At 44.0% G+C, this 27,345-nt stretch overlaps 1 protein-coding gene across 2 annotated transcripts; it reads left to right on the top strand.

Annotated features, from left to right (window-relative positions):
- Window positions 1–1,762: 1,762 nt before the first annotated feature.
- TARS1 (threonyl-tRNA synthetase 1) lies at window positions 1,763–24,882 on the top strand. 2 transcript variants are annotated; one of them, XM_014593983.3, is made up of 19 exons: window positions 1,763–1,834; window positions 2,075–2,155; window positions 3,130–3,320; window positions 4,679–4,802; window positions 6,923–7,044; window positions 7,289–7,406; window positions 9,856–9,920; window positions 10,014–10,092; window positions 10,576–10,722; window positions 12,290–12,388; window positions 13,883–14,049; window positions 14,886–15,048; window positions 15,137–15,274; window positions 15,887–15,964; window positions 19,499–19,599; window positions 19,699–19,803; window positions 20,663–20,735; window positions 21,548–21,662; window positions 24,363–24,882. In XM_014593983.3, the coding sequence occupies exons 1-19, from the start codon at window positions 1,814–1,816 to the stop codon at window positions 24,509–24,511; spliced, it is 2,136 nt and encodes a 711-aa protein (XP_014449469.1). In that variant the 5' UTR covers window positions 1,763–1,813; the 3' UTR covers window positions 24,512–24,882. The 2 variants fall into 2 exon arrangements, with proteins under 2 accessions (XP_014449469.1, XP_019351479.1); XM_019495934.1 differs by lacking the exon at window positions 2,075–2,155 and having other exon boundaries at window positions 1,799–1,834.
- Window positions 24,883–27,345: the final 2,463 nt, after the last annotated feature.

The following is a 27,345-nucleotide window of genomic DNA, read 5'->3' as shown; positions in this document are numbered from 1 at the left end:
CCCTAGTTGGCCTCCCTAGCATCTATGTCAAAAAGTTATTCCCAACACACTCCAAGAATTTGCTGGACTGTTTGTGCACTGCTGTGTTTCCTCCCAGCAGATGTCCTAATAATTGAAGTCCCCCATGAGAACCAGGTCCTGCAATTTGGAAACTTCAGTCAGTTGTTTAAAAAAGCCCTCATCCACCTCTTCCTCCTGGTTTGGAGGCCTATAGCAGATGCCCAGAGTAAAACAATGATTTTAAAACAAAAGTCCTTTGTTAAAACATTCATTGAATGTTTGAAAGGATTGTTGTTGTTGGGTTTTTTTTTTTTACCATTTATCACATTTATTTTTAGCTGTTTCATTGTGGACAATGAAAACAGTAGTTAGTCAATACTTATTAAAACCATTGTGGTTGAAGGAGACTATTTAAATTTAAATCAGCGCCTCCCTCCATTTTTAATGTTAAAGTGAATAAAAATATTTTAATATTAATATTCTATTAATCTAAAATTTCTAAATTTGAAGCTAACCTACCTGACAATGTTCTACTAACTGCCTTTTCTTGTGAAAAGATTAAATGACATCATTAAACTTTGCTAGTATCAGATCTTTTGTCTAACTTTTAGCATTTGAATAGGGTTGTAGTATCAGATGCGCTCTATTGCTTATTGGTATAAAATGTAACATATTTACATAAATCCAACATGAGTCCCCCCTCCTCCCCTTAATATGGGGAATTTGGGGGGAGGGGGATCAGCAGGAGCAAGTTTTGGGCGATCTGCTTTATTCCGTCACTGCCTCCCCTATTTCCTGCCCCCTAATGCCTTTCTCCTACCATCTGGGCCCTGCCGCTGCTTCGCCTGCTGCGGCTGTGGGGGAAATGAATTTAAGACAACCTAACCCTTTGAGAGAATATTCTATACAAGGGAAATTAGGAAATATATATAAATTTTCCATGTATAAAATCTAATTATTGGGCAGGGAGGTGTCTTAAATTCAGCGCTGGCTTGGATCTGGGTCAATACAGCATTATCTGAAACAGTATCTAGAGCTTCAAATTATCGCTGCAGAGGGGCAGAGAGCAGCCTGAGTCGCGAGGATCCCCGGTGCCATGCAGGACTGGCCTACCAGCCCTGCGTTTTGGTTCCCTGATGGGCTGCATTAGGGGTGTTTCACTTGGCGCCCCACTGGCTGCCCTGCTCAGCGACAGGCCTGCGCCCTGCTCCTCTCCCCGCGGCACCTCGCCACGCTGCACTTCCACTCGGTTACCACGCCCGTCTACCAGGCACCACCAGAGCAGACACAGCCTGCGACCCACCGCTATAAAAGGATGCGAGACATCAACTTGTTCCCAACAAAGTGCTATTTATGTCTCTAGCCGTAAAACTATCACCTACAGAGAGGAGACAAGGTGCCAGAGGAGAAAGCTCCTGTGCAGGCACCGCCTGAACCACAGCACAGCCTTCCCCCGCCAGCCGCGACAGCCCCGCCTTGCCTCGGGCTGTGAACACGCGGAGCTTTCCCCGCTTCAGCAGGGAAAGGGCAGCTCCCACGTGGGCTGGGGCGCCCCAGGTGCCGGGCACAGCGCACCGAGGCGGTCGCGCTCCTATCTCGCGCGCGTGCGTGTGCGCGTGCGTGTGAACGTGTGTACGCGCGCGCCGGGCGGGATCGCGCCGCGCGGCCGAACCCCGCCCCTGCCTGGCCACGCCTCCGGCTCCCCCATTGGCTGCCAGGCTTGTGACGCGCCGGCCCGGGGGCGGGGCAACAGGTTGCGTCAGCCGGCGCTGCGGAAGGGCCGGTGCGGCGTGTGCGGGTCGGGCGCGGCGCCATGGACGGAGCCGGGCAGCAGGTGGGCGGGTCTCGCGCGACCCCCGCCCCGGGTGGGGGGAGCCCGCGGGGGGTGGCAGGGCCGCCGGGTGGATCTAGCCCCGCGGGTCTTTTCCATGCATTACGGTAAGTGCTGCGTGGGGAAATACAGCCCCTGCTGCCCCCTCCACTGCCAGCTTGGGGAGGGGGGAGGGGCTCGTCCTACCCCTTCCCACAGCCAAGGATGCAACATGACGCCCATCGCGCTGGTTTGTCCCCCCAGGTCGGTGCTGGGGCCGAGGGGAAGCGCGACGGGGGCAAGAAGAAAGCCAAGGAAGGGGCGGAGGCCGGGGGCTGCGCGGAGGTAAGCCCCCCGGTGCCCGAGACCCTTCCCGTCCCTCCACTGCTGCTCCCCCAGACTCTGCTGTGAACGACCTGCCCTCAAATCCGAGGGGTTTATGGAGCCGCCGCCCAACGAGTCTTTCCTGCTCAGCGCCGGGGGGCCCCATCCAGCCCTAAACGCCCGTGAATCTGTGTCCACCACTACCATTTGTCCCACCACTGTCCCCGGGAAGTCGAGGGCCGTCCTAGGAGTGATCTCCTGTGACCAAATTTGCTAACTTGGATGACACGAGTGCTTTTAGTACCACGGGTCCAGCGTGGGGGCGCTCAACCTCCGGCCCATGGAGCCGAAGCATCTGGCCCGTGGGGCTCCCCATGGGTTGGGAGATTTGGCACCCAGGGAACAGTGGCGATTAATAGTGGCACCCTCTCCTGCTGCTAAATTTCTATGCCCCCTTCCACGACACAGCCAGATTGGGACTGGGCCAGGCCCCCTCCTCCTTTCCTGCAGCTGGATTGGGCGCAGACCCCCTTTCCCCTCCCACTCTGCACACCCCTTCGCCCCATGCAGCTTAATCGGGGCCAGGCTTAATCTCCCTCTGTGTGGCCAGATGGGGCTGTGCCTGCCCTGGGTGCTGGACTGTAGCCATCAGTCGCATCCTCCCCTCCATAGTATTGCTAATGTAATGCAAGCTTGTGTTTTTTGAGATTAAACTGCCTGGCATTGTGATTTTTTTGTTTGTTGTTGCATTGCTTGAAGACGTTTGTCCCCCTTATCCTCTTTTCTTTAATTGAGAAAGAAAGACAGCTCTTTCCTGTCCACTTTATAGTAGAAAAATGATACTGAAAAAGATGTCAGAAGTAGCTAAGTAATTTAGGAATCCTGGTCCCCCTTGATTTTGATATTGTTAATCTTTTTCGCTTAAGTTTAAGTAAGTTTCCGTTAGCATCTGTAAGAATTTACTGTGTGCATCTCTTCATTTCTTTTATATGTAGCTAAATCCCTGGCCTGAATTCATCAATGACCGTCTACAGATGTATAATAAACTTAAAGCTGAGCATGATGCAATTCTTGGAGAGAGAGCTGCAAATGAGAGCAAATCCATTACAGTCACATTACCTGATGGCAAGCAGGTTGATGCTGAGTCCTGGAAGACCACCCCTTATCAAATCGCTTGTGGAATCAGGTATGGCTATATTTTTCAGACCTGTACTTTTTTCTTTTAAACACCTTTGCCCTTGTAAATTAACTGCTATGTTTTGCAGTGGTTAAATTACATCCTTTTCCTCTGTTAGCAAGCTTGATGCTCTTCAAGGCATTTTGTAGCAATCTTACTTTTATAATACACTCAAACTAACTAGCAGCTTAGTTTTGAAATGTAAGTCTTTGACTTATGTCAAAGTCTATGACTTATGAAGATGCTTTTACTAAAATGAATGTATTAACTGCCATCTGGACTGCCAACCAACCATCTGCCAACCAACTTCCAAGGGAAGTGGTGCTGGCTCCTACCCTGGGGGTCTTTAAGAAGCGGCTTGATGCCTACCTGACAGGGTCATTTGAGCCCAGTTTTCCTCCTGCCCAGGCAGGGGGTCGGACTTGAAGATCTATAAGGTCCCTTCCGACCCGACTTCTATGCTTCTATGATCTGGATCCTGCAAATATATAAGGTTATTCCCATGTTTGGTTTTTATGCTTGTGACAAAGAAAAAAATCCGTCGTCTTGGCAAAATCATATATGTACTTGAACTGTTTGCTAGCTTGGGAGTTAATACATCACATTATTTACTGCAGTCTGTATTGCCATAGGAAAACTAGTCGAGGACACTTCCATTAATTTTAATGGGAGCTACTAAATACATAACTTTTAACTACATCAAAAAGCAGTGCACTCACTCTGATGTATACCAGATGGAGTTTTGAATGATGGGGTAGTTCTGGGAAACTGTCAGTGATTCTGTTCAGGATGCCCAAAGTTAGGGGACTTTAAAAGGCTGAAACACCAGGCCTATTGTCACTTGATTATTCATTGTACTTGGAAGTTTATCTCTGCCTTTGTGTCTGTGGTCACACTGCTGTTTGCATGTTCATCTGTCAGTACAAATGTTTGAAACTTTTGGCCAAATGTTTCCTTGGCATCCCTTATTTCCACATTGTTATAAAATTAAACTCGGACTTGCATTCAATTATGGCACTGTTAAGATCAGAGAGACTAGGAAGTATTGGAGGTGAAATAAACTGAGAAGGAAAGATTAGGTCTTCCTTATTCCGATCTAAACAGAATGCCGTGATGCTTAGACTGTGGCTCCTGAACCAAGCAGCTCTTCATCTTACCAGCTATGGGTCTTAGCAAAAAAAATGGCTTTAAAGATTTTCTTTGCTTCATGCAGTGTCTGTCTCTTGCAAGATGTTTCTTTCTTTTGCAAAAAGCTCCCCAAATCTGTAGATGTATAGATAAACCCGCAGAGGTGGAAGCTCTGAGGGAAATAGTGTAGGAAAATTTTTATCTGGTTCCAACATCTTACTTATGAATTCCTTACTTAGTCAAGGCTTAGCTGACAGCACTGTGATTGCGAAAGTGAACAAAGCAGTTTGGGATCTAGACCGCCCTTTGGAGGAAGACTGCACACTGGAGCTGCTCAAGTTTGATGATGAAGAAGCTCAAGCAGTAAGTATCTTCCACAAAAACAATTGTGTGTTTCTCCTTCCCTGTTTCACAGCTTAGATTGCAAACCGACAGTGTGCCTAGTCCTCAATGGGTGCATCTACACATGCAGTTAATGTGACATGAGAAACTCTGGACCAGTTTACTCCAGATTACAATGCTCCCCGGCACAGCATCTACATGTGTGTCTGGGACAGCAGGACTTTGAGCCGGGACAGAGCATGCCCTGGGCAAATGGCAAGCTCAGGGTGTCAGCCCTGGGCACTGGGTGGCGGTATTGAGCGATGAAGGGGCTGGCTGTAGCATGAGAGTGCCAAAACTGTGGAGCTGTTTGACTGATCCCTTCCTCCCTGCCCCCTCCCCACCTTCTGTCACTCCAGGGCCGCTTCACTCTGGCTCAAAGTGCTGCTCTCCTTGTTGCTGTCCGCACATGTGTTGCAATGCAGTAAATTACTTTGCTGTAAGATAGTATTGCCCCTGAAAGTACTATCTTATGGCACAGTTAATTAATTTACTGTGCCCTAATATCGGCACTTGCGTAGACAGCGACACTTTACTGTGGAGCTAATTAGTCAGCTCCGCAGTAAAGTGCATATGTATAGATGCACCTAGTGAGGATTAGTCCCTTTGAAGTGTTTGGAGGGATCAGAGTACGAAAATCATCTGCTGTGTAGTAGAAAACTACAAAGAGGTATTTTTAAGAAAGAAGGATTCTACTGCAGATATATGTAATACTACTAACTGTAGCATTGCATGTAGCGTAAATGCAACCGTGTTTGTTTTGGTGATTACTCATTCGTGTAAATGTACGTATTTTAAAAATCAAATTTACAGTTCCCACAACAAGTCTATCATGTTGCATGAAGTATAGGTTTAAGACACAAAATAAATATGTATAGTGTAGACAAGATACTTTCACTGTGCATTTCCTGATATTTGCTCTTAAAAATGGTACAGTCCTGTAGTCCTATTTTTTAATTGAACAAAACTAGGACAATAAAACAGTGTAATATCAAAGTGTGAGTGTTTATTGTCTTTAAATGGTAAAAGAAACTAATAAGACTCCTTCTATCAGAGATACTCAAGTGTAAAACTTTTATAAGCAATTTAGGTCTTTATTTTGTACGCTTTCCTGCACAATTACTGATGTTAACTCACGTAAAATAATTCATAGATTCATAGGCAGATGAGGTTCTTTGGGTAAAGCTGATATCTTTTATTAGACCAACTCAAATAGTTGGAAAAATTCTTCTTACCAAGATTTTGGGTTTAAATACCCTTTGTCAGGCTGAAGAAGCATTTGCAGTTGGTATGTGCTCTTCCTGGATGGAATGAATAGTAAAGAAGATAAGAGGCTGGCCTGCGTGCAAGAAAGGCAGTCAGTGATTCATAGATTTATAGATGTTAGGGGCTGGAAGAGACCTCATGAGATCATTGGGTCCAGCCCCCCTACACTTGGGCAGGAAAGGCTGCTGGGGTCAGATGACCCTAGCAAGGTGTGCCTCCAGTTGTTTTTTTGAAGATCTCCAGGGTAGGTGGTTGTACCACCTCTGGGGGGAATCTGTTCCAGACCCTGGACACTTGAATAGTAAATACATTTTTTCTTTATGTCCAATCTGAAGCCATTTCTGACAGTTTGTGTCCGTGGTTTCTTGTCTGCCCCTGGGGTGCCTCGGTGAACAGATGCTTCCCCAGGCCCTGATGCAGGATTTGATGCCTTACGTTTCAGGCATACCTTTCATTTTAGGTACTGTTTGTTGCCACTCCATTGCTGCAGCTATTTTAAAATTAAAGTATATATTACAAAGAAATATATTGCATGAGGCTGGTGTTTGGCTAGATTTTGTGAATAAGTGTTTTATTTTCTTTGTTCTTTCCTACTGAAAGGCTGAAATGGCTGCAAAGACAGTTAAGTACAATTTCTCAGACTTGTTTGTGATTTTTGGAGGAGTATTGGGAAGTCGATGAGCAAATCATCAAATTTGTTGTCCATCTCCAGTTGGATTTACTTTGGATGTCCATAAAAAATAATTCAGAAGAAGCACTAAATGGTTTACAGGAGACTTTGAAATTTATTATACACAAATGCTCAAGCTGTTTCCCTTTTTGTCCCTTTCTTTTAGGTATACTGGCACTCGAGTGCTCACATAATGGGTGAAGCTATGGAACGAATCTATGGTGGATGTTTGTGCTATGGCCCACCAATTGAAAATGGATTTTATTATGACATGTTCCTTGAGGAAGGGTAGGTGGTTTTGTTTTATATACAGTAGGGACGGTACCGGGGTCACAGAATAGGGAGTCTGAGTCCTAATCAGGATTCTGTTTCTTTGCTCCTTGCACAAAGTAATCTTTGTTGGGGCAGATAACTTCCACCTTCACAGTGGCTCCAGTGCACAAGCTGTGGCTTAGTGTGGAGCCAGAACCAGGCCCCAGACTGTCAATAACAACACAGATTTACTTCTTTCTTTCTTTCTTTTCTGTTTTAGGGGTGTATCTAGTAATGATTTCTCTGGTTTGGAATCTCTATGCAAGAAAATCATGAAGGAAAAACAAACCTTTGAAAGACTGGAAGTTAAAAAGGAAACTCTACTTGAAATGTTCAAGGTAGGCTGTTTTAATTTTACTGCATCTGTACAGTTTAGCTCTTCCTCGTTTTGCTGCCCATATGCTAGCATTAGGGAGAAGAGCCTCACAGATGCTATGTACATCAGATTAATAATATTATCTCCACAAGTGTAAGTTTTAATATGGGTTTATTTGGGATACTTAATAGCTAAAGCACACACATAGCACTCTAGAGCCTTTTAAATGAAGAGAATGTGCAGTAGCTGTGAACTCTGTCTTCCACTGTTTCACTTTGTGGCTCCCACACGGGAGCTCTCTTGGGAAAGTTGCTGTCCCATAGTTTCTAACTATGGGACTAAAATTACAGTAAAAACGACACTACATGGATATTGTGGGGATTGTGTGTCGAATGATGCTTTGAAAGTATAAAATGCCACCATGAAATATTCAGTCCCTGCTTGTGTTCAAAGCTGCATTTAGCAAGGTCTTTAAAGCAATTTTTAGAATGGGGAGGAAAGCACTAAGGTCTGAATGTGAAACTATTAGTAAACTACTGTGGGTGTTGCAAACCCATGAGCAGGGGACCCCTCCCTTCCCTACCCCAAGGTCCTCCCCACTGCCCCAAGGAACAGACTGAGATTGCCCTAGGATAACTCCCTACCATAGCAAAACTCAGCTTCACTGCATTTATACTGCATCTTGCAGCTGGAGTGAAGGAATCTGTCAGCCCCAGGTGGCCACTCCTGGGTTATGGAAGAAATTTTAGGTCACCTTTTCCATGGACAGGGTTAGTCTGGAGTATCACTTGCTCAGAAATCACTCTTTCTACAGGCAATGAGTAAGGGGACAAAACAACAAAAGGATTTATTATGTAGGATAAAAAAAAATTGCCCATTTAAAACTGCCTATAGGTTTGGAGACAGGAAAAACAAAAACAAGCAAACTTTCTTGCCCTGTCATCTGGCTGCAACTTAGCCCTTCTTGGAGACATGCCAGTTTTTTTCAGACATCAGCCTTCCTGCTGGTTCTACCAGAGCTGGCAACTGGGGTCTCTGATACTTCCCCAGCTTGGGAAGACTCCAGAAGACACGGTGTAGCCTACAAGTGCCTGCCTAAGACACTTCCCACCAGCCTTCCTCACCCTGGCACCAGAGTTCTCCAGGAAGTTCTTATTTGTCTGCAACACCTGGAGCCTCTCTCGCTGGAGAGCCATTTCTCTCAGATGCCTCTCTGGTGGCAAGTTGATACCCCCACGACAGGCGGACAGTGCCTTGCATGTGTGCTATATACCTCACTTCATTATCTCCTGTTTACATTATGAAATGACACAAATACATTTGTCTCTTTTCTTCCCTACACTCTCAATGCAGCCTCCTTTTGAAAAAAAGACAATTTAAAGTGGCTTAGTTCAGTGAACTGAGGCTGTAGTGTTGTGGGGAGAAAGCAGCCCTCTGCACAAAGAGAGCAGATTACACAGAACCCTCCATAGGAGTCATCATTAGTAAAATTGAGAATCTGGCTTAGATCTGGTGGCTGGCCTGCGACAGGATCAGCATGCTGGTACTAAAATATGGGCTAGACCCTACTGTCATGGGCTGCATCTTGCTCGCTGGCCATAGGTTGCCAACCTCTGTTCCACATCACATATTCCTTAAATATGTAAGAAAGAGATACAGGAGTTGTGTGCTTTCAAAACCTGTCAGGATTTGGCATATATGTGCAGTATCTTGGAGAAGAACAGTCTCAACCTTGTTGCCAGCGTTGGCCATTTTCAAGGGGCCTAAGCCAAGCTGCAGAAGTGTGGCTAAGCAGAAGACCCCAAAGCCTATAATATTCCCAGTACACTATATCATAGCTTTATCTTAAAATAGTAGTAGTAATGATTGATGTAAGCAAATGTATTAGTTGTTATTTCACTATAATAGATATATTTTTGTTAAGATGCTTAAATAATTTGTAAAACAACAGTCTTGTCCTAGAAGACCATAAAACAGGATTGCATTTCACAGTGGGGAAAGAAAGGAAATAAGAAAACCTTCCTTTTACTTTTCCAAGGATATAAATCCTAACTAATTAATACCTCCCAGGTCGACAAGAAATCTGGTTCAGTCCAGTTCCAAAAGTTTCAATGAAACAAAGAAATCTGAAATGATCAGAGATTGGTGAGCTGATGGGTAACTTGTCCATTAGTCAGAAAGCTCATTGCATCTCTTTTGAAAGTCTCTCCTGAAACAGAGGCCAGACATACAAACACAAGAAAAAGTACCCCGAGGAGATGTCTCCTTAATACCTAGCTTGTTCTGTGTAGATCTCTCTAGCTGAGGGGTAGAAGTTAATCTGTTCATAGATTAGCACTGAATGTTTATTTTAAATTGGGATACTAGAATCTCTTAACACAGCCCTATGCATAAATGAGAAATCTGGTGTTATAATATCAAGCAGTAAAGAATTGACATGTATTTTTTTTATTCCCTTTCCATCGTCCCAGTATAATAAATTCAAGTGTCGGATCTTGAATGAAAAAGTCAATACTCCAACTACTACTGTGTACAGGTAAAACCAGCTTACAATTTCATACTAACAGAAATCATGTTCTAGTACGATGCAGGTTAAATGAGCGTTGTTTATTTGTTTTCATTCTCTTAGATGTGGTCCCTTGATAGATTTATGCAGAGGCCCTCATGTAAGACACACTGGCAAGATAAAGACTATAAAAATCCATAAGGTGAGCGCTGAAATCCAGTCTTGAATTTTAAACAAATATATTTACTTGTGGGCTTCTTGGGCCAGATCTTCTAGGATGGTATGGCCACTTCGTGTCAGTGTTGTTTTTAAGCTGAGGTATTGACCTCATTCTATCCAGCTGATAAAATCAATCTGTATTTACTGTGATATAAGTGTAGACCTAAGTCCACACCACACACTGTCTACTATCAGCAAAGCTAGGAGAAGGAGTATGACTGGGCCATCTCTCTCCGTGCCGGTTCTGGTTTGTGTTTTTGCCTTGATTTGCTGCAGCTTTTGTTGTCACTCAGAATTCAGGATGAAAGCTCTATACATGTTCCACTTGGCTTCAGTTATTCCCATTCAGTTTTAAGATATAGGCTGCCTTTTTAAACAGCGTTTCAGGGCTTGTGTATAGAGTAAAAGTGGTGCTGTGAACTTTTGCTTTGTCATTGTGCCATACCATTTCATTTTTTGTCTCCAGAATTCCTCTACGTATTGGGAAGGCAAGTCTGATATGGAAACCCTCCAGAGGATTTATGGAATTTCATTTCCTGATGCAAAAATGCTAAAGGAATGGGAAAAGTTTCAGGAGGAGGCTAAAAACAGAGATCATAGAAAGATTGGACGGGTAAGACAACTTTGCTAGTAACACATTTTGCAGAATCTATCTGGACACTAATCCTTAACTGAATGGCAGATGTATAATTGTTACCACGTTTTCTGTCTGGTTACGGAAGGGAGTGCCTCTATTTAAGAATTTAACATCAAGAAACACTAATGGTGAACCATTAATAAACCATTTTTTTTTTTTCTTTCTTTCATCACCATTTTTTTTCTTTTTTTCCATTGTTATAATCTTACTGCACAGACTTACTGAATCCAAAGCATGAACATTGCACTCTGCATGGAAAGCAAGGGGACAGTAATTTGCCTTGATTATTTATGTGCTACTCTACAGCCCCTGCAAAAGCTCATTCCTAGATGGATTCTTATAAGTGTCCTGTTATGTGCACTTCCTTCTCTCTTGCTGTTCATTCTTTCTATTGCTTAAGATGTGCCACATTTTTCCAATTTTCCTTTTGATTTACTGCCGACATGCCTTTCTTTTCTTTTCCCATTTGTTCTGTATTCCTTTTATCTTGTTCTCAATAAAATGGTACATTTTCACATTAGTCAAAAGAATGAATAATTATGGTCCTAAGAAGACTGCAGCTGTCTTTTTCCATCAAGGAGAAAATTACACTGGATGGTGTAACTTGCTAGAACACCCCTTTTTAAAAAAAAATACTAAACAGTTAATTGTTTATATGTCCAGGGTGTTGCACAACATTTACCACACTTACTGAAATCCAAGGCGAGGTTTTCCCTCACATTCAGTGTGGGTGGTGGGGATGGAGGCCTTTGTCTTAGATTTCAAGTACAAGCAGGGGGGTTGTGGTTCACTCTGACTCTGAGCCTGGAGCTGGAGCTGCAGCCTCTGTCTCCTGCCTCCCCTGCTGCTTACCCTGGTGCCACAACTTGCGCTCCAATTGGGACCCCGTTCCACACCAAGGGCAAGGAGCACAGAGCACATGCTGCCTCCAGCCCCTGCCACTCTGTGGCAGCAGTTCTGGCCCTGGGCTCCAGGGCCAGGGCCACTGCCACTGCAGCAGCTGCTACGGGGCTGGGATTGTGGGGAGGTAGTGGTAGGGAAGCAGTGGAGAAGGGGTAAGCAGCAGGCAGTAAAGGCAGTGTGGGGTCAGGAGGAGGGGAAGGGAGGGCAGCCAGGGGAGTGTGCAGGAGGAGAGCAGGGAGCAGTCTTCTTGACTAGTCCATCGCCTGCCCCCACCCTGCCTACCTCCCTGCCACTGCTTGCCCTGCTGTAGTGGTTGGGGTGGGGGTGATAAATTTAAGACAACTCTCAAGAGTTATAATTTTCCATGTGTAGAATCTAATTATTTGGGGGATCATCGTAAATTTGGATTCCAGTAAATGCGGTAAAATGCCACAGAAGGATTAGTCCCTACTAGTAAAAGCAGATCAGGTGTTTCTCATTTATTTGTGCTGCATTGAGCTTTAACCAGGCTACAGTCTTGAATTTTTTTTTTCAGTGACATGCAGTAAGAATTAATACTTGGATGTTACTTTGTCTATAATACTGGGAGGAAGGAGGAGTTGATAAAAACTTAGGATATGCAAATGTTGCTTTCCTACAGGACCAAGAACTATTTTTCTTCCATGAGCTCAGTCCCGGCAGTTGTTTTTTCTTGCCAAAGGGAGCTTACATCTATAACACGCTAATTGAATTCATCAGGGTAAGTAATATTTTTGGAGCCTTTTCTTCTGTATTGTATACAATGAAGCAGTAACAAGGCTGTGGAAGAACATAAGAGTAATATAAATGAGATTAAATCCAAATTTTCAAATGAGTTGCCTGCTTGTTAAAAATTTGACACACTTTTATAGCATGCATAATTGTTTAGAGGTTTTTGTACACGCCACAAAATTGGCCTTTAAAGTGGCTCAAAAGCCCTTTTGCACTGCTTTTATGGCATTGCTGTTTGCACGCTCTGCAGCGTATTCCGCTTCAAATGACTTTGAATGTAGCAAGGTAAAACACCTCTGAGATGTTTTAGTTTGCTACTGGGGCACTGGAAGCAGACATGCTTGGAGCTTTACAGGCTTCCGGCACCCCATGCACCATCCCTGCCACCTTCTCCCTTCGCCAGCCCACCCAGCCACAGCAGCCCGTTCAGGCAGGCAGGCTCGACTGAAAAAAGATTATAAAAAAAAAAAAAAGGTGCGAGGACACTGATCTTCTTCTTTTATCTGCTGGAGCCTGCCTGCCTGCCTGAGCTGCATGGGGACCTGGTGCCTCCCTCTGTGGCTCCAGCACCACCCAGGACCATCCGGGCTGGGTGCCAGTGGGCGGGTGCTGCCTGGGGGCACCAGCCCCCCCTGCAATAGCCACAGAAGGAAGCACTGGATACCCATGCAGCTCAGGGACCTCTCATCCCACTGGCAGCTCCCCACCCACCCCTTGTGTACATGCCATGGGGGTTTAGTTCAGTTTAATTCTTGTTAAAATGAAATAGTGGAAATGGTGGGGTTTTAAAACCCCACCATTTCAATTTAGGGAGACCTAAACCAAATTAAACCCCCATTGTGTGTACAAGCACCCTAAGGGACTAATAAATTTAGCCTTGCAAAGCAGGAAACTTACAGAGAGTATAGTAGCAAGAGTTACAAACATTGCATTGTTTCTTCATTGACATTTTGTTAGCACTGTGTACTTTTATTATGCCGCAATGCAATATTTAGACGTTCCTCCAGTTACCTGAGTTTCCAGTTGTCACATTCTCTGGTTGCTATAGGGTTGAGAAGGGATCGTGGCTGTTTTACTGTCTTGTCCATGTTGGGCACTAGGGGTCTAATCTGTTTGTTTCTGAGTCATGGACTTCATAACCTCCCAAACAGTGGTTCTTAACATTTCTAGACCCTAGGCGCCCCTCAGAAAATGTCAGCTCTTTGTTTTCACTTGGTTTTTGTCTACAGAAAAATAATAGAGCAATTCTGTTGCAAAGAACTCAGAAAGACCACAACAGGTCTTGACACAGGATAACAGAACTCTCTGGGTTTCTCTGGTGAAATCATGTTTGCATACCACACAGTGCTGATATTGTGTGGCACCCCATGGCATCCCTTCAAAGATCTTAAGGCATCCCAAGGTGCCTCTTTGGGACACACTGGTTGTGAATCACTATTCTGGTGCCTTCGTAATTCTTTGATTATTGGGCCTGTTGTTTCAGAGCGAATATCAAAAGCGAGGATTCCAGGAGGTTGTCTCTCCAAACATTTACAACAGCAAACTCTGGATGACTTCTGGACACTGGCAGCATTACAGTGAAAACATGTTTTCATTTGAAGTGGAGAAGGAGATCTTTGCACTGAAGCCCATGAATTGTCCAGGACACTGGTATTCATTTAGCATCCATTTAATCAATGATTACCAAACTATGTGGAGTAATTTTTTAGCTTTCATATCCTGATTTGAGAACATTTTCTAAACCTATATATTTGGTAATTTTTATTTTGTATTTAAATACCATTATTTATTGTGTACAATAGATACTAGATTACAGACATGACTTCTTGGCTGTTTGCACGTCTCCAATGCAGAGAAATGTTCTTACCTGATATCTTGGGCCAACTTCAAGTTTCTTGTGAAATTGTACTTTTGTTTTGGTTTTTAGTTGAGGTCAGAAAACACAAGCAAGTTCAGGAGGATTTGCCCCTCAGAAAGCCTGGCCTTCCTCCTATTTAGTCTCCTCACTTGGACTACAAATGCGGGTATCCCTTCTCAGGGCTGATAGAACCTTTTAACCAAGGATCACAGGTTCTCTTTCCAGTGCCTGTATTCACTGAGGTAGTGATGAATGCCATTATCCTATAGATTTCAAAGGCTAGATTTTATTAAATCCTACAAAATTTGTATGCCCCGAATACCTGTGCATGTACACAGTGCCAGTTTTTAGTATATGTCACCGGCATAATACTGATGTAGTTTAGGCATCCAGGTAGTAATGCAATGCATGCTCTTAGGAAAAACCTTTTTATCCATTTCCCAAAAGGGGCCCAAAATTTCCTTGAAAACTTCCTTCTGAGTAAGTCTGCACATTGTACTGACACTTGTTTTGCACAATTAGTGGCATTTTGTTTATCAGAGCAGACATTAAGGATATCTCATGAGGAATTCTTTTGTAGGAGTTTAATCCTGGATATGTTTCAAATACTATTATCTTTTTCCTTCAGCCTTATGTTTGATCATCGACCAAGATCCTGGCGTGAATTACCATTGCGGCTGGCTGACTTTGGCGTTCTTCATCGCAATGAGCTATCTGGAGCTCTTACAGGACTCACCAGAGTGCGACGATTCCAGCAGGATGATGCTCACATATTTTGTGCTATGGAGCAGGTACAGGAGATACTTGAATAAAATTTGTATATTAAAATGCAAATAACTCAGTCTCAGCTACAGAATACACATTTGTCTTTATATAAAGATTGAAGAAGAGATAAAGAGCTGTCTGGAATTCTTGCGTGCTGTGTATGATGTCTTCGGATTTTCCTTCAAACTAAATCTCTCTACTCGTCCTGAAAAGTACCTTGGAGATATTGAAGTGTGGAATCAAGCTGAAAAGGTAATCTGTAACTTTAATGGCTTTTCGTGTGAGTACTATGCTTCAGCTGTCTCCTCAAATAAACTGGGATATCTGGAAAAAAAAAATCCTCCTTTGGGGAGGTCTAGTGACAGCTGTGGCTGAGCAATACAGCTCACACTGCCTTTTTAGTTCTCTTTGCCATTGCAAATAATGCTTTCAGTACACATAGTTCGTGGATACTGTGACAGATTATTTCTTTAGACAACAAGAACTGAAATATATATTTTTTAAAGATGGTGACAAAAGAAGCAACTACTTTAAGAGGAAAAATAAATGGAGGGTGAAGTTTCTGAAGTATGATTGTTATCAAAATTGGCTGGGTGGCTCTGAGTCAAACTGTTTCTCTTATCCATGACTATCTCTTAGTATCTCTGACTAAAACCAAAACCAGGGCCAAATAAAATCCCTTGGTGGGCTGGATTCAGCCTGCGGGCCTTATCTTGCCCACCCCTGCTGTAATGCTGCTTGAACCTTCTGGACAATTAGATAGTGAATGACTGTCAACTCCCTCTGTAGCAGCGTCATGGTCTGATAGTATACTATGTGAAATGAAGGCATCATATCACTAAAAACATTTTATTTTTTCTCTAGCAACTTGAGAACAGTCTCAATGAATTTGGTGAGAAATGGGAATTAAACCCTGGGGATGGAGCTTTTTATGGACCCAAGGTGAGTAGGTTACAGTGCATCAGTAGTGAACTAGCATTTGAATGATGTCAGAAAGAAGTTTAAAGTGAATTTCTCAACAACTGTTCTTTTGAGACTATAATACTACATATGTCTCTAGCATATCTGATTATCACTGGATTTGCTGAGATGGTTGGCTATTGCTGGAAATGATCCTGGAATTTAAGAGTTAATGCACCCAAATCTAAAGTTTTCTGATGCTCCAAAAATAATGATATGCATAAAAGAGGTATTATGTCATTGTTATCACTGAAGAGTCTTAAGATGCAGCAGGTTTGTTTATTTCAGGAAGACTTGAAGTGCAGCAAGTTTGTCGAGTGGTTTCAGATATAGAGACATGACCAGGAATAAAATCTAATTTGGTTACTTTTATATGTTGTTTTACCTGATTGTATAATTGGTACACATTGAGATGCTTACAATATTAGTTGCTTAGGGTGCCTTTAAAAATAGGATACCATAATTGAAGGTTGCTAGAGTTCATTGCAGCAGTGAAGTAAATAGGATTTAAGCCCTATATTGACTCTAGGTGCTTTTGAAAATGCAACTTAAGGTTCTCAGTTGCTTAGGACATGGACATACAAGCAATTTTTTGCTGGGTGAAAGGCTGCAGGGTGCTATTGGATGTCAGCTGCTGTGTGGAACTGTCCAGGTGCTTGCCCTTCCCCCTCGATAAGGAAAGGCTAAACGATAAGAAGGCTTTATCCTTCTTTTGCTGAGAACTAAGTTGCTGTGGATTTTATATAATGTAATTTTCACTTACTGATGGAAAAGAGTGTGCCCATGGGCAGCTACCATGGAAAAGCTGTCATGTGACACCCCCACCCTCTCTCTCATTTTATGGCAATGGTTCTCAACTGGGGTGATGTGAACCTTAAAAGTGCTGCAGAGCTGGTGGCACCACCATCACTGTAGCTGAGTGGAGCTGTCCAGCATGCCTTTGTTTCCAGCATGCCAGGTAGACTGGGATACAGCTGCAGCAAGCGCCCATGGCTGCACCTGAGTGACTGAGCACAAACCTGGGCTGGTGAATATGGGGATAGCACTGGAATGGAGGTGGGGGCAGACAGGATTCAGGATTCCTCTTGCAACCTGGCTCACCCTCCCCACTCTGCAGTATGGGAACAGCTACACTCTCACAGCCACGTTAAGGGTTTTACAGCCCCCACCAGAACCTGCGAGAGGAGCGAGTGAGTGAGGCTGAGGGGACTTCCCCCCCCCGCATGCCTGCAGCACCTGGATGAGTCCGTGCCATGGCAGTAGGATTCTGCCTGCCCTGCACCTTGCTTCCCCTCTCACCACCGGCCCCTCCTGTTCAAACCAGCATTTGCCACTATATTAGTTACAAGAGAGAGAGATCTAAGGTGGTGCTTATGGTCTGCCCCCTCACCTTCCTAATCTAGTTGGGGGAAGAACAGATCCTCTCTGTTTCTCTTATTTGTACTCTCAGCATAGGTGTATTATGTGGAGTTTTCATTAAAACAGCCTACACTGGTCAGTGCTGGAAAGAGTGTATTAAATAAAATCTTCCTGAGTACATCCTCACAAGCACAGCATCTGGGCTGGCCCCAAGAGATTTACCTGGAGTCTCCCAGGCTGCAGTGGCAGCAGTCTGGGTGCACGGAGCCTGGCCGACAGCTGGAGCATCGCTTTGGCTGGCCAGGCTCCAGTTTTGGGTGACGCACACTGCAGCCACACGCACCGCCCTGCTTTTTTTTTCCCCTCTGGGTTTTTTTTTGTTTTTGTTTGGTTGGGTTTTTGATACTGGCAGTTCCCAGTCTCCAATTTTGCCTCCACACTGCACATATGCAGTGTGGAGAACATTTTTGTGTGCACTGTGTGTGTTTTGTGGTGCCTTAAAAGCCTTTGAGGTGCCACAGAGTACACGGTCTCACTCACGGGGCCGTGATCCCTGAGGGATTTGGCAAATTGTCCTTAGAGAGCTAACGTTTCAGATGTAATCATCTGTTTTGCTGCTGCCTCAAGATGCTATCTGGCAAGAGTCCACTGCTTTACCAGGAATATAAATATTTTTTCCTCTGATACTTTGTTTGGATAATCCTAGAGCACAAGAACGTTCTTTGACCTTCTCTATACTTAGGAAGCCATGCTACAGGACACTTTTGCAATTTTGCTTCTGTTTCCTGTTGCCTCAAATCAACTTGGAATGATTTGACTATGCAAACCAAATTAATGGAGGTACTCCAGAAAATATCCAACTCATTGGAAAACATGGACAGCAGGTGGCACTATCAGGTCTGATGTTTGCTAGTTACAGCAATATTAGAAATACATTTTTCAAAGATCAGTAATTTCGCACTAGTTTTTATTCCAGTTTCTTGCAGTGTTCAGTTCTTTATAAATTCAAGTTCTACTGACATATTAGTTAAGAAAAAGTCACCTCTAGGATTTGTAATTTTGTATGTCGAATAGGTGACTGTCCTTTTAGTATAAGAAATTGCTCATCAGTTTTGCATTTTAAAAATGTTATCTGGAGAAATGGAATCTTTTAATATTGTATTAACTCTTCTTGCAAGAGAATACATAATTCGTTTTAAATTATTTGTGAATTAACTATCCAGCAAGCTTAAGATACTTTTCTGTTGATTAGCAGACTGACTATGATTTCTACACATGCATGTTAGTTGCGAATATTAACCAAATAATTTAAGAATTTTCTAGTGAGTAACTAGAAAACTCTAGTTTTCAGAATCCGACTGCTGTTCAACTATTCAAACAAGAAATTATTATAAAAGCATGTGTGGTTTTGCAAAAATATTTTAGATCAACTAGCCCAACAAAAATAAAAGATTTTTATTTATATTTTAAAACAAAATGTAATTAAGTGTAGTTTCCTGAATAAAATGAACAGAAAAAAGACTATCTTTCCTTCTGCACTTTAGAGCCAGTGTCATGGAATAATAAAGGGTAATTTCCTGAGTTAGTTAAGATCTAGATACCACAAATACTTAGTTACATGCTTGACTTTCAGCTGTAAACATTATCCACAAATAACCACATTTACATTGAAGAAATTGAGGAATATGAAGGCGTATTATCTCCAGTCTTGAGGGAATCTTACTGATGCAGGTGTGTCTCTGAGCGTGTAATGTAGGCTTTGAAGTTATGGTTAATTTAAATACTGCATACAGAAGGTTGAGAATTTTTTTGGCTACAAATGGTAGAGGTCTTAGTTTTTATCATAAGCTCTCATTTCTGATGGATTTTTGGTTTGCATGAGTCTACAAATGAAAAGTCCTTGGGGGGTGGGAAATCAAAGTAGGATAAGAGCATCAGGTTGGTGTACTACATTCATGCATAAATCTTTTGAAGTTGTGGGTTGTCTTTGCTCACTTTTTATCAAAGGGCTTATATGAAACCCTGCAAGTTGCTTGAGTTCTGCTTTGGGCTGAAGTGAGGCATATCTGAGTATAAAACCATAGGTGGTTCTTCTGCACTGCGATTTGATTTCACTCATAGTGATAATGTTCTATATCCTTTTATTCTGTTTCTAAGATTGACATTCAGATTAAAGATGCCATTGGACGATATCATCAGTGTGCTACAATCCAGCTGGATTTCCAACTCCCAATCAGATTTAATCTGACCTTTGTAAGGTAAGTACAACATATGAGTATCCATAATTACAGAATCTAGGTATGCAGTCTCTTGGAGATGCACAGTACATTTATAATAAAATTCTTTCTTATTCCCAGCCATGATGGTAATGACAAGACAAGGCCAGTTATTATTCACCGGGCCATCTTAGGATCTGTGGAAAGAATGATTGCTATTCTGACTGAAAGCTATGGTGGCAAATGGTAAAGTTGAAAATTATCTTACTTATACCAGTGTTGTCCAGCTTGGAGTAAGCATTCCAGATGGTGGTTGGGGTGTTAGTAGAGTCTGGGGGGAGTTGCATGACTCTGGATCCACTCCAGCTGCTTACTGAAAGTTTCTGCTGCGGGTTAACCAGCAGGCAGCAGCTTGGAACCCAGCCGCCCTACCTCTTCCTGAAATAACAGTATTTGGTCATCAGACTGTCAGGCATGCAGCTGCAGCAAATGACTCACCCATCCGAGCTTCTTGTCTCTAGTGGAGCAATACAGCTCAGTTGCAAGAGCGGAAAACCACCATGTATATTCTCTGCTACCTAGGGAAGTGGGCAGTGAGCTATCCATGGGAGAGGAATAAAAAAATGTGGAACTCAGGCAGAAAAAGTCTGAGATCAGTGCAAACAGAACCAGGACAGAAAATGTAGGCATACCCCTCCATCTATCTATTAATTTACCTGCTTTCCTCTTCTACCCTATTTTCTCTTTTTCCCATGGGAAGATGCTGCCTCATAAAGGAGGACCTGTCAGACGAGGTTCAGGAGCATGAACTCACATACATTTTCTTCTTAAAAGGATTAGTTACCACCCAAAACAAAACAATCGGCAAGACAAAATTCCTGCTTTTCTGCTAAAAATTAGTTGTTGTTTTTTTCCTAAACCACATTCTCCCTTTTGGGTATTCGTTCTTTTTGGAGGATAAATTGTAATTGGAGGCTGGGGGGTCGAGGTATATGCTCTTGTCTGCCCTTCAGACCACATGGATGTGAGATTCGAAGTGCTGATTCTAGCCTCCACCCACCAGTAAAGAATACTAAATGCTGCACAATTCTTTTTTATTCTCAAGGCCTCTCTGGCTGTCCCCTCAGCAAGTGATGGTGGTACCAGTGGGACCAACATGTGATGAATATGCACAAAAGGTGAATCATGACTTGAGTTGCTCAGTTGCCATTGGTTTTGACAAGGAACTTACTTACAACATGCATTTTAGATAAATAAGACTACATCTCTCTTCCTCATTTAATGATGATTATAAACTGCCTAAATGGATCTTGAAACTTGAAAAGTAGATTGTGGATGATGAAGCTACAAGTGGCAATTCTAGAAAGACTGTTTCTGTTAGGAAAGCAAAGGCAATTGTTTGCCTCTGCAGCTAGTTTGGGAGCCATTGAAGAAAGTAGCTTAACATCTAAGTGCCCATCCTGCAACTGGCTTTATTAAGGTGGACTGCAATGCCTGTGTATGTGTTGGGAGCAGGAATAGATGACCTCATCGTGTCCCTTCCAGCCCTAATATATTATGATCCTATGATGGAAGGAGGAAGGAAGAGAAAAATATCTGTTAGCAGGTTGCATCTTGTTACTGCAAGGAGTTTCTCGTTCAGACTCAGGAGGCTTAAACTAAAATAGTTTGATAAAGAAGCAAAATTTAAAGGAGCTTCTGATCAAAGTCCCCCTCCCCTCGCTGCCTACAACATTATTACTAAAAGTGTCAAGTGTGCCCAGTTCCATTTGGCTGAACTAGTTTGCTTTAATTTAGTGTGGGCCAGCATATTGTGCTGTGTTGGGACCCACATTTACGGTCTCATGCATGTCAGTGCCTCTCAAGCCAATGTCAAAGCATCAGGCTAAACAAGCAGAACTGCTTTAATTTTTGGCCCCTGAGTGTCAAAGCGTTTCTTTGTAAATACTCTATACTTTTAATTTTAAATTTCTGTCTTTTTATTATTTAGGTCAGGCAGCAGTTCCATGATGCTGGATTAATGTCCGATGTTGATGTGGATCCTGGCTGCACGCTGAACAAGAAGATCAGAAATGCTCAGCTTGCACAGTATAACTTCATCCTAGGTAAGGAGTAGTGTATACTGTGCCCAACTGTCCTGTACCCAACTGAAATTTTGGTGCAAGCCTTCTTACCAGTGGGTACTACAGAGGCAGGAGTAGACTTATTAACCATCCCTTCCTTCCTAAGGTATTTTGTCCCAGCAAACTTCATTCTAGCTTTGCACATGACTGGGCAGCCCTCACTTTGGAGACAGGCTTAGGCAGTTGTGTTAGCCAAAAAGGTTTGCCTTACCTTCCAATGCACCAGGAAAGGTGCCACTGTGTGTGTTCTGAGGCTGTCAATGAACAGGGCAAGCAACTGGGATTGAAATCCATGTTGTTTTTCAGAGATCATGGTAGTTAAAAATTGTATTAAGTGATTTGTAGCCCCACTGCCTCCCCCCCAGTAACTTGGCTTTTCCCATCCCAGGAGGGAGGGATGCTTCATTCTAATGTGGCAAAATCAGCATTTCCAGTTCTGTGCTCTCAGACATGGCACTTTTGCGTTCAACAGTTATGCATGTGACATACTGTGATACAGCAAAGATTAGAACCTGGCCAGAGCAGTACTGTAAAGAGAATCAATTTTTGGTCAGCATCTTCATTGTTCACTCAGCACCCCTAGAGCAGTAATACTCGGTGTCATGCAAGTAAGCATAGTTGTCCCTACCTGGCTGATCTCTCACCCCCACTGCAGTCTCTCTGTAAGGTGATAAACACTGTAATCTATAAAGTCGTTTTTGAAAGTGGGTGCCACTCCATTCACAAAAGTTATGGAATGGTGCCTCCCATCCAGTGAGGAGTACCTCAAATCCAAACAGGTTGAGAACTACTGCTCTAGATACTTTGTTTATGTGGTAGTTTAAGTGGGAAGGAAAGGGCAAAGCCAGGAGTTAGTTGTCAAGCTGTAATACAGTACAGTAAAAGCTCTGTTATGCGGCATCCCCTGGGAATGGGGGATGCCAGATAACAAAATATGCTGGTTAATTGAGTGGCCAGAACAGGCCCGTCCTTGCCTGTTTGGGCTGCCACTTCTCCCACCGCGTCTGGGGCATCGCCACCCCTCCCGTGGCATTGCCACCCCTCCTGCAGGCCCCGCGGGACAGGGAGGTGGGCTCCACGCAGCCTGTTATGCCCCTGGGCCATGGAGGCTTGGCAGTGCAGGCTGCTTTGCCCTGGGCCGTTGGCGCTCGGAGTAACCAGCAGTGCCACGGTGGGCACTTCCGGTTTCACTTTACCTTAAAAGCCGGCATGCTGGTTAGCAGACCGTGCCGGCTTGTAAGGTGCTGGTTACCGGAGCTTGTACTGTGTAAAGCCTACTAACCACGCAAATTGGGACTAATTGCTACATGGCTGTAAAAACCTGCAGTGGAATGGTAACTGTATGGTGTAACTGGTTTGTGTATTCTCCTCTAATGATGCAAATGTAGGAGAACCCTTGCAAGTGAAACTGTTTCATTCAGTGTTCAATTAATAGTGATTTAGCTCATTTGTATTGCTTGCAGGGCATGCAGATCTAACAGTTCAAGCATAGTGGCCTGTGTGTCCTCTAGAGTGGTACCAGCTAGGGCTGTGCAAAATTTTGCCAGCTGTTTCGTTTCAGTGCTGTTTTGACTCGTTTCGAGCTTGAATCAGTGACGCCGAAACAAAACAGAGAGCTTTGAAACGGCCTCGAAATGAAACGAGGAACGTCAAAACATTTCAAAGCTCAAGCTGGGCTTGTCTGCAGGGAAACAGAAACTAAAGTAAGGGCGGGGGAAGGTGTGCTCTTGTTATTGACATGTGTAGCTGGCCAGTGACTGTAATCCTTTCCTGAGGTCCCTTCCAATCCCAATGCTCTGGGGGAGGGATGGAAAAACTGCATAAAAGGCAGCATTGTTTGACCTACCCTGCTTTCTTACTTGGTGTCAGTTGAGTGAGGGCGCACCTTAGTGCGCACACAGTGTCACCCACCCATGTCATGAGTCTTGCCTGTCAGCAGCTAGAGATGCAGGGCCCCAGAACCCAGGCTCCCCCTGCACCTATCTCCTTGAGAGCTGGCAGGATTCATGGCCTCATCAGGGGCTAGCATGCCTCTAGTTTTCACCCTGCTGTGCCTTAACACACACAGTGTCACCCATGTCACAAGTTTTGCTTGTCAGCAGCTTAAGGTGCAGCTCTCCTGAAATCCCTGCACCTATCTCCTTGAAACTTGGCGAACTTCATGCCGTCAGAAGGGGCTACCATTCCTGCAAGCTTCATCCAAATCAAGCCAGAAATGACAGTTATAGGCTGTTTCGAGCTTCCCCATTATAGCCTATGGGCGAAACGTCAAAACAGCTAAACTGTTTCGATGAAACAGAACAGTGGTTTAGAGTCGAAATGAAATTCGAAACGAAATGCTGTTCTATCGAAACACAAGTCGAAACGAAATGCTGCCGTTTCGCACAGCCCTAGTGCCAGCCTCTCTGCTTCTGAAGAAAGTAAATGTTACTTCTTTCCAGAGCCAGAGCCTGCATTTTAAAGTAGCTTAACACTACTTTTTAAAGCTTTTAAATGGCAAAGGATTTCTTAAACGGGAGCAAGGACTCTTTGAACTTTAGAAGGAACAGCAGTGCAGAAGCAACGTGATCGGTTGAGTGCAGTTATTCAGTGCGCTGCTGTGTCTTTCTCTGTGTTTTTGCGCTCTAAAAAGCTTGTTAAAAAACTTGTTCCCCCTCACATGTGGTGTTTGGTTTTGTTCAGTTGTTGGTGAAAAAGAAAAGGCAAGTGGAACAGTGAACATCCGTACCAGGGACAACAAAGTGCACGGTGAACGCACGGTTGCTGATACTGTGGAGAGGCTGGTAGAACTGAAACGAACACGGAGTAAAAATGCTGAAGAGGATTTTTAACTAAACTGTTTGATTTTTTTTTCCCCTGTACCTTGTGTGAAAAGAAGTACGCTTTTTCAAACTTGGTTAAATCATACTGTATGTAATAATTGCACTGCATTGAATTGGATTTGAAATGGGCATTCGCCCAATGTTCCAACAAAAATCCAAAAATGAAATATTTTTCTAATTTGGCATTACAGCTATACTTTAGTTATATACAAACGGTGACAGGAAACTGCTTGATGTCTGACCAAATAAAGCCAAGTAAATGAACCTTAATGTGATAAATATGGGAAAGTGGACTTTTGTTAATCAGGGATTAAAATACAATAGTAATTTAATACTGTTCTAAATATTCTATTGAGAATAAATGCATTTTGGTAACTAAAGCGTCTGTTGTAAGATTTAAGGAGGGCTGGTAGTGTATTGGAGATAACATGCTAGCTATTTGTGGTGGTCATTTTACACTTCCAAAATTACATCTAAGTCTAAAATTCAAGCATAAAAGTAATTTGAAGCCCATCTTTAAAGGAGGGCTTTTTGGGGGGGAATGGAGGGTGCACTGGTGAAACTTCTTGTCAGTGCTCCATTAACTTCACAGATAAGAGCACAGTACCTGATGCTGGCAGTATTGCTTGGAGCCAGGCATAGTTGTGCTGCTGAGTACAAGAGACTTAAAATCATAAGAGTCTGTGGGCTCAGGTGTCTGAATTGGTTCCCTGTGCTGTGTATTTGCACATGGTAGCAAAATTAGATACTGGGAAATCCCAGAATCTTAAAAAAAAAAAGTGCAAATAAGAAAAGCAGCTGCAGTGTGTGCCACCCAAAATCAGAGTCTAGGCAGGAGCCAGAGCACAGGTCTGACTGGCCAGGCTCCATGTGTCTGGATCTCTGCTGGTGCAGCCCTGGGCGGCCCTCAGGCCCCCAGGTAAGGGTGCTGGTGCTGGCCCCAGCTTCCCCACCCCACCTGGGGCAATTTGCCACATGCCAGAGCTTGTGTGCAGGGGTGTTCCCCAGGGACAAGTAGCAGTGGCACAACTATGCCACTGCAAGTTGTCCCTGGAGAAACGCACATATGTTCTCGTGGGGACATGCCCCAGGAGATACCAGGATTAAATTTGTTACTATGTCACCATTTGTTACCATGAAGATGCTTCACACCAATTATGCACAGAAAGTTCTGTATCTATTAAAGAAGCAATACTAGTACAGAAGCAATGGCCATTTTTAACCCGCCATTAACTTGATAAGATTCTCAAAATTAATCTTTAGATAATTGCTTAAATCAAGGCATGTAGCAGGCGTTCCTCAAACGGGTTTGTGAAGTTGTTCGTAAGCCATCTGTAATGAGATTCTAATGGTGGCTGTCCTTGATAGTGCCAGCTTATTGGCAAGGCTGTAGCCATTGATTTAGTTTCATAGTAGCTAGGGTCAAGAGGGACCTGAACAGATCATCTAGCCTGACCCCCTGCCACAGGCAGGACTGAATGCTGGGCTCACAAGACCCCAGACAGGTGAGAGTCCAACCTCCTCTTGAATTTGCCCAAGGTAGGGGTGAGGACCACCTCCCTGGGAAGTTGGTTCCAGATTTTGGCCACCCTAACTGTAAAATATTGCCTTCTGATTTCTAACCTAAACCTATTCTCCATCAGCTTATGACCATTGTTCCTTGTCACCCCAGGTGGTGCTGGGGAGAAAAGGGCTCTGCCTATTTGCTGTTGATCTCCCCTGATGAGCTTGAAGGCAGCCGCTAGGCCTCCCCTCAGTCTCTTCTTGCTGAGGCTGAACAGGTTCAGGTCCCTCAGTCTCTCCTTGTAGGGCCTGTCCTGCTGCCCTCTCACCAACCGGGTGGCCCTCCTCTGAACCCTCTCCAGGCTGGCCACATCCCTTTTGGAAGTGCAGCGCCCAGTACTGGACGCAGTACTCCAACTGCGGCCTGACCAAAGTCGCATAGAGGGGGAGTATCACTTCTCTGGACCAGCTTGAGTTGCACCTTTGGATGCATGACAAGGTATGGCTGGCCTTGCTGGCTGCAGTCTGGCATTGGCGGCTCATGTTCATCTTGGAGTCAATAATGACTCCAGGATCCCTTTCCGCCTCTGTGCTTTCAAGAGGGGAACTCCCCAGCCTGTATGTATGCTGTGGATTCCTTCTCCCAAGGTGCAGCACCCTGCATTTGTCTACATTGAACCCCATCCTATTCTCATCTGCCCACTTTTGTAGTCTGTCTAAATCTAGTTGCAGCCTCTCTCTCCCTTCAAATGTGTCCACCTCACCCCACATCTTAGTGTCATCAGCAAACTTGGACAGCGTGCTTTCCACCCCCTCGTCCAAGTTGCTGATGAAGATGTTAAACAGTGCGGGCCCGAGGACCGAGCCCTGGGGTACCCCACTGCTCACATCTCGCCAGGTTGAGTACAACCCATCCACCACTATGAGTGTGCCCCATCAGCCCATTTTTTACCCATCCAACTGTGCAGGCATCAATGCCGCAGTCACTTAATTTATTGATGAGGATGGGATGAGAGACCGTGTCAAAGGCCTTCTTAAAGTCTAGAAAGACTATGTTCACAGCAACACCATCATCCAAGGATTTAGTTACTTGGTCGTAAAAGGCAATCAGGTTGGTCTGGCAGGACCTGCCTTTGAACCCATGCTGATTGCCCCTGAGCATGATCTCCCCTGCTGGCCCCCCACAGATGTGCTCCTTGATGATTCTCTCCAAGATCTTCCCGAGCACCGAGGTGAGGCTTACAGGCCTATAGTTACTTGGGTCCTCCTTCCTCACCTTCTTAAAAATAGGGACCACATTAGCCAGTTTCCAATCCCCTGGCACCTGGCTAGATGACCAC

Source organism: Alligator mississippiensis, chromosome 3, assembly GCF_030867095.1.
Source record: "Alligator mississippiensis isolate rAllMis1 chromosome 3, rAllMis1, whole genome shotgun sequence".
Taxonomy (NCBI): domain Eukaryota; kingdom Metazoa; phylum Chordata; order Crocodylia; family Alligatoridae; genus Alligator; species Alligator mississippiensis.
Note: the sequence above shows the minus strand (reverse complement) of the source record. Positions and strands in the feature narration are given on the sequence as shown.

What these genes read in the sequence shown, in the direction of transcription:
- TARS1 (XM_014593983.3), top strand. Translation starts at nt 1,814, where the DNA reads ATGGACGGAGCCGGGCAGCAG. An exon ending in ATCATAGAAAGATTGGACGG is followed by an intron (nt 10,723 to 12,289) that starts GTAAGACAACTT and finishes GCTTTCCTACAG; the next exon opens with GACCAAGAACTATTTTTCTT. An exon ending in ATGAATTGTCCAGGACACTG is followed by an intron (nt 14,050 to 14,885) that starts GTATTCATTTAG and finishes TTTTTCCTTCAG; the next exon opens with CCTTATGTTTGATCATCGAC.